The sequence below is a fragment of the Seriola lalandi genome, unplaced genomic scaffold (genome assembly GCF_002814215.2).
Source record: "Seriola lalandi dorsalis isolate HSWRI2012SDOR001 ecotype SW California unplaced genomic scaffold, Sedor1 jcf7180002052064, whole genome shotgun sequence".
In the NCBI taxonomy this organism is placed as follows: Eukaryota; Metazoa; Chordata; class Actinopteri; order Carangiformes; family Carangidae; genus Seriola; species Seriola lalandi.
In genome coordinates this window covers 2582-9013 of record NW_019522617.1, presented here as the reverse complement: position 1 = coordinate 9013, position 6432 = coordinate 2582, and the positions used below count along the sequence as shown (strand labels likewise).

Sequence of the window (6432 nt, the reverse complement as noted above, 5' to 3'; positions counted from 1 at the left end):
CCCATGCTCCTCCTCACCCTCTCCCCTCCTCCTCCTTCACCCTGCTCCCCCGCTCCTCACCTCGGCTCTGCTTACCTGCTCGCCTCGAACACCTGGGTAAGAAACAAATACTGTGGCTGGTTAGTTAGTTATTGAATACTAGTAGTACTAGTCGTAGAAGTAGTACAACTTTAGTAGATACTCATGGAGGATTACTTGTAGTACTGCATGACAGTCTCATACTATCAGAGTATTAAAGCAGTAGTACTACACATCAGAGTAGCAGCTCTGCTGTTTCCTGTCATAGCTCCGCCTCCTCAAACCTGATTGGTCGATCACAGCTGTCACTCACAGGACCTGTGTGCTGTTCTCTTAGATCTGGAGATCCCAGCCCCACCCCCCCCTCTCTTATTGGACGATGAGGGTGGCCTTGATGACATCATACCGCCCCTCCCTCCACCAGTGGACTATGACATTAGCGCCCCCCCGAACTACCTGGAGAAAGGTACTACTATAGATCTACAGATATAGATCATATAGATATAGATCTACAGTAATATATCTACAGATATAGATTACAGATATAGATCTGACATAAATAGATCTACAGATATAGATCTACAGTAATAGATCTACAGATATAGATTAACAGATATAGATCTGACATAAATAGATCTACAGATATAGATCTATCGATGTATATCTACAGAAATAGTTCTGACATAAAAAGATTTACGGATATAGTTCTATAGATATAGATCTACAGATATAGATCCACAGTAATAGATCTACAGATATAGATGTACAGATATAGATCTACAGATACAGATTTATAGATCTTACAGACATATACACCAGGACTAAAGGTTTACTACACTAAAGAGAGATCGGATCTTGATGCTCTTTGGGTGACGACATCACTATGACGACGACAGTTACACAGCAGAGCTCCACCTTGTGGCTGACGTCAATACTGCAGGCTGTTTGTACGTGTCCTCTAACTGCACTTCTCCTGTGTGTCCAGTGGTGGCGCTCTACAGCTACGAGGCCACGAAACCCGATGACCTGTCCCTCACCGAGGGTGACATCATCTACCTGATGCATCGCCATGACGATGGCTGGTGTGAAGGATTCCTCAATGGAAACCAGGGCTTCTTCCCACAAAGCTACGTCCAGTCATGTGGCTAGCTTGAAGCCCCGTCCCCTCTCTGTTGCCATAGGAACAGATCAGTGTTACTCAGTGTGTATTTACCTCTGCTGCCCCCAGAAGGGAAACACAGGAACTGACACACATCCATAGAAATGTTTCATTTTCACAGTTATAATAGATAATAATATATAAATAATACTTTTCAGAAAACATGGATTCCTTTACATATGGACTCTATTTGAAGCTGCTTTAAATCCATTAGTCCTGAAACTGTTAATCAGTCAATTAATCAATAAATCAGCTGCCACGGAATCAATGAAAATCAATGGTCAACAGATTTAATCAATGATTAATAGTCGTTTTTAAACTTCCCTGGTTTAGCTCCAGGTCTGTTGTTTCCTGTGACAGTGAACTCAATGTCGACACATTATTGGATAATGAAAATAATTGATCATTAAATGTTTTAAACTTTAGATTAAATTTTTATTTGAATGTAAATATAAATACAAATTTATTGTCAACTAATCTGCTCAAATAAAAACAGTGATGATGATGGTGATGAAACATGGTGACGTGTTGATGAAGATTAACAAAACAAATATCTCTTTGACATAAAAATGTTTAAAAGTTTATTTTCTAGTTTTGTGTTTTATTCTTTAACAAACTGATTTTTCTACTGTAAATAAAAAGAGTTGATCAATATCTTTATTGAAAGTCAGAGTTCAGATCTTTGATCAGATTAAAACTTTAAGTTCTTTTTACTGATATTACCTCTGTACTTGTACTTCAGTACCTTCTTGAACGCAGTACTTTGGCTGTGCTGTGGTGGAGCTGTGTGCCTGTCAGGCTGGACTGAGGGCAGCTGCCCCCTGCAGGACACACACACACACACACACACTTCAAACTGAACCTGGGATCATTTACTTCACTTGTATCTGAGACTGCTCGTATCGGTGATCAATTATTCACATCACATTCAGATGATCAATAAACTCATCGATCTTTGAATCAATGTTTGTTGTTTGTTGATCAAACCACTTTAAACCAGTGAATACGTTAGTTAGTTAGTTAGTTAGTTAGTTAGTTAGTCCTCAGTGTTTGCTGAGAGGAGCTAAGATTAGCCAACAGGTTAAGGAGGTCAGCCTGCAGGGGGCGCTCACAGCTTCTATAATGATAATAGATACAGTTACTGTAGCACCTGCTCCTCTACCTGAGTGACATCACTGTCCTCTCTGTTCTGTGATTGGACAGACTGCCTTTCCCCTGGTGTTTCTGATAACCTGAAGGACAGGTGTAACAGTGTATGCTGTTACTCAGTCAGCCCCGCCCCCTGTCTTCTCTCTTTAATAAGAGTTGTGATAAGTTCATGAGGGATAATTACTTATTTATTTATAATTGGTTAATCATAATTAAAGCTCTGACTTGTTCTCAGTGATTCACTCTCTCCAGCTTTTGTTTTTCTAAAATCATGTTTTCATCATGTTTTTGTTCCTGTTTCCGACAGATGTTTCCAGCTGCAGACATTTCCTGTCCTGGACGTCCCGCCCTGTCAGAGAGACGAGAAGCTGCTTCAGTCTGCAGCTGCACCCCGAGCTGGTCTGAACTGGTCTGAACTGGTCTGAACTGGACTGAACTGGACTGTAGGACCTAGTCTCATCACGGCTGTAAGTCTGCATGATTTAAATATGGACTGTACATGTTTATATTATTGATGTACAGTATATCATATATATACATATGTATCTTTCTTATTTAGAGTGTGTAGATGAGGAAAATATTTGGAGTGGTCAGGATGAACGGTGAATGTTGTTTCCAGTATGTAAACCAGTGGAACCAGTGGAACCAGTGGAACCAGTGGAACCAGTGGAACCAGTGGAAGTGTTTGATGTGGTGAAATGAAATATCGTCTCTTTGTGTTTCAGTCCAGTTTCCTTTCCATACAAACTCTGCAAACACATACGCAACTCTAATGTAATCAATCAGTCTATTTATCAATCTATGAATCTATCTATCTATCTCTGTCACCATGATGATAACGATGACGAAGATGATGATGAAGATGTGTCTGTGTGCAGGTTGATGACACCATGAGCAGCAGGAACTGTCCAACCCGTCAGTGCAGTATTGAGCTTCAGAAAAAGAGCTCGATGTTCACCCTGTGTAACCCTCAGTGAGTATATATACCCCCCCCCCCCCCCCCCCCGAGAATCAGTGGGTAGATCTTATTTGACTGTACTGACAGGAAAACTTGATATACAACTGTACATGCGTGTGAAGCATCACCGTCAGCACAGGAAAGTATGGTGGGGGAGTGGGTGGGGGCTTCTCAATCCATTCTGTGAGAGAGGAAGTGGAGGAAATCAGTGAACTTCCTGTGTTGTTACCTGGGCAACAGGACCACAGCCTGAGAGCTCGGGCCTTCACTTCCCCATCAGCATAAAAATATAGAATATAAAAAGAAAAGAAAATCATAAAAATATGAAAAACAAAACATAATAATAATAATAATAATAACTTTCCCAAGGCCGCTTATACAAATAAATAAAACATATAGATGAGAACAAGACGAGGTAGAATAATCAGAAATCATAAAAATATAGAAATATAAAAATATCACCATCAGTGACCTGACAGGTGTGAAACACCTGGTTCTGTTTGTCTCTACCTGCAGGTGTCTGATCTCACCTGTGTCTTGTTTCAGTGTGCACACTGTCAGCGGATCATGTGACGCACCGTTCCCGCCCACCCTCGGCCCGTCCGAGTCCGGAGGCGCTCTGTTCGTCAAGAGTCCTCACGCAGCCTGTGGATCAGTGGGGGTGTTCACCTATGACCTCCTGAGCGAGTCCACGCAGCAGTACAGGGGCAGAGTGGCCGTCATGTTCTCCGTCCCCTATGACTTCAACCTGTACTCCAGTTGGTTCGCCGTGGGGGTGTTCGGCCTGGACACTCACTGCGACCAGCATCTCTACGAAACCATGTACTACAACACAGAGAGAGGGTTCGTCAGGGGCAAAGCCAAAGGGTCCAGTCTGAGCCACAGAGGGAGTCATGTGACCGTCAGAGCCACCATGTCCGACAGTTACCGAGCTGTTGTCAAGGTGCAGGTGTGCAACAACTAAAACCGGCTGTCTCCTCCATTAAACCCAGTTCTCCCAGAGACAGGAAGCCCAGTTTAGGTCATCTGATAAATCTGCTTTTATTCCATAATCTCACTTCCTGTCACCTTTCCGTATGAACGCTGTCAGGCTACATGCTAACCAGGATTTTACTGTTCTGTGTTTCTGTGTTGACGAGACATTTTCCTTTTCACTTAAATCATGTTTCATCTGAGAAACAGCAGCAGTCAGTGAACGCCACAAACAACGTAGAACCTTGTCTGACTGTGGAACCAAAGAACTCAATGTTTAATTAATAAAAGACCTGATCAATAATCATATTGATAAACTGTCGGTTTAATCAATGAATTTGTGAGATAATTCAGCTCTATTATGAAAAATGATTCAGTTCATTTTTATTTCCCTCTGTTCCCCTCGTCTCCTCAGAAAGCCCCGCCTCCCACACACCTGCTCCCGCCTGCCCAGCATCAACAAGATAAACAACAACATTACAACAACTACATTAACACAGTGTAAACAGTGGGAGGAGTCAGATATTGAAATATATCAAAGTTAACCTGTTGAGGGGGGGTGCCTCGCCTCGACAGACATACCCAAAGTAGATTAAGAATAGCTCCACAGGGGCGTCGTGTAGCGTAGTGGTTTAAGCAGGCGCCCCATGTGTAGAGGCTACAGTCCTCGCTGCAGTCGGCCCCGGTTCGAGTCCCGCATCGGACGGCCTTTCACTGCATGTCATTCCCCCTCTCTCTGCCTCCCTGTTTCCTGTCTCTCTCCACTGCTGTCCATTAAAGGCATAAAAGCCCAAAAAAATATACTTAAAAAAAAAAAAAAGACCATCAGGTCCATTTGCAAAAGCTTGGTCACTGTGGATAGGTAAGACCTCAGAGAATTTATTCCATGTGTCAGTAACATTGTGACTGTCACTATAGCTGAGTAAATTGTTTAATTGTTTAATTTGTAAAGTGGATAACACCATGATAACAAAGGTCCCATGCACTGGGATGACCCTGATTTCATTCAGCAACTTCATGACTACACCTGTAACAATGCAGGTGTCAGATGGTCAAATTCAGACAAACGTCACATTTAAATAAATAAATACAAATAAATAAATAAATATAAACCTGATAAATCAATAAATATAAACCTGATAAACCACAAAGCACGAATTCTACAAAGGTTTGAGTCGGGATGGGGCTAGGCGGACTCTCCATTGGACACTTGGATAACCAAGGTGCCCAAAGTGTGCCAAAGGAGTTTTTACCTCTTGAATGGAAATCTGGCAACAAAATACTGATGATTTCCACTACAGGAGGCCGTGAGCATATACAACCCCCGGCCACTTAATTTACCCTGTGCATCATCAGATTCTACCACTGTGTCTAAAAACCAATTCAATTATATAGTTTTGTCTCCATTGTGCCTCTGAATCTCTTCCTCTAAATTGCTGTGTCATGTTGATTCTACTTCTTAGACATTGTAAAACATAAAACTTGTATAAATATATAATATACAATATGCAAAGTTCAGAGTACAGTAAAAGTGAATCGGCCGCCAGTCTGCGGTGAACGTCTCATGGGTCTTGGATAGGGGTCTTATTTTGAAAGAGAAATATTGAAATTGTTGCCAAACAAATATTCTTTGTATTAAACACACTTGGACTGTTTTTGTGGCATTAAAGCCTCGTCTTTTGGAAGCATTAAAAAAAGAGACCACCACTGAGTTCTATCAAATTTTACAGGCAATTATGAATTGCAACCGTTCTGCCCGACCCGGTACCGGGTCCGTCGGGGGGAAGAGATGTTATTTTGAAAACAGGAAGTAAGGGTGAGGTGTGACCAGTTGTACCTTGATGTTCTGCTGTGTTACACCTCTATATCTAATTGAACACTACCCCCTACTGGTGGAACAAAGAGAGGCCGATGATGTGACTGTCTCGTTGAGGAGGAATGTTTGAAGATATTATTACAGAAAATTGTTGAAAACTTTGTGGTAGATTTTTGTTCTGTGATGTCACTTTATAGATGAAAATATTTATATCGAAAGTAATTCATATATTTTAACTTTATAAAATAGAGAAGCAGTTGGAGTCTGACCATGTGGATTTTATGGAGATATGAGGGAGAAGCACTGGCCCATACAGTATATTATATATATATATATATATATATATATATATATATATTG

General features: G+C 41.4%; 2 protein-coding genes and 1 pseudogene across 4 annotated transcripts in view; 2 read left to right on the top strand and 1 right to left on the bottom strand.

The window, feature by feature from the left end:
• LOC111649875 (uncharacterized) overlaps window positions 1–2137 on the top strand; it is a 5772-nt pseudogene extending 3635 nt beyond the window's left edge. Inside the window, exons 4-6 of the transcript XR_015436778.1 lie at window positions 1–96; window positions 356–484; window positions 1004–2137. The exon at window positions 1–96 is cut by the window's left edge and continues 52 nt beyond it. The product of XR_015436778.1 is annotated as an uncharacterized LOC111649875 (transcript). The remainder of the gene's footprint in view (window positions 97–355; window positions 485–1003) is intronic.
• A 196-nt stretch (window positions 2138–2333) lies between these two features.
• On the top strand, window positions 2334–5911 carry LOC111649876 (DELTA-actitoxin-Aeq1b-like). 2 transcript variants are annotated; one of them, XM_087172116.1, is made up of 4 exons: window positions 2334–2793; window positions 2886–3100; window positions 3205–3299; window positions 3831–5911. In XM_087172116.1, the coding sequence occupies exons 3-4, from the start codon at window positions 3217–3219 to the stop codon at window positions 4246–4248; spliced, it is 501 nt and encodes a 166-aa protein (XP_087028242.1). In that variant the 5' UTR covers window positions 2334–2793; window positions 2886–3100; window positions 3205–3216; the 3' UTR covers window positions 4249–5911. The 2 variants fall into 2 exon arrangements, with proteins under 2 accessions (XP_087028242.1, XP_023255337.1); XM_023399569.2 differs by lacking the exon at window positions 2886–3100 and having other exon boundaries at window positions 2336–2793.
• The window catches only part of LOC111649874 (interferon a3-like), a 3605-nt gene continuing 2450 nt past the window's right edge, over window positions 5278–6432 (bottom strand). The window contains exon 5 of the mRNA XM_023399567.2: window positions 5278–5283. Coding sequence (XP_023255335.2) covers window positions 5278–5283 — 6 coding nt within the window. The remainder of the gene's footprint in view (window positions 5284–6432) is intronic.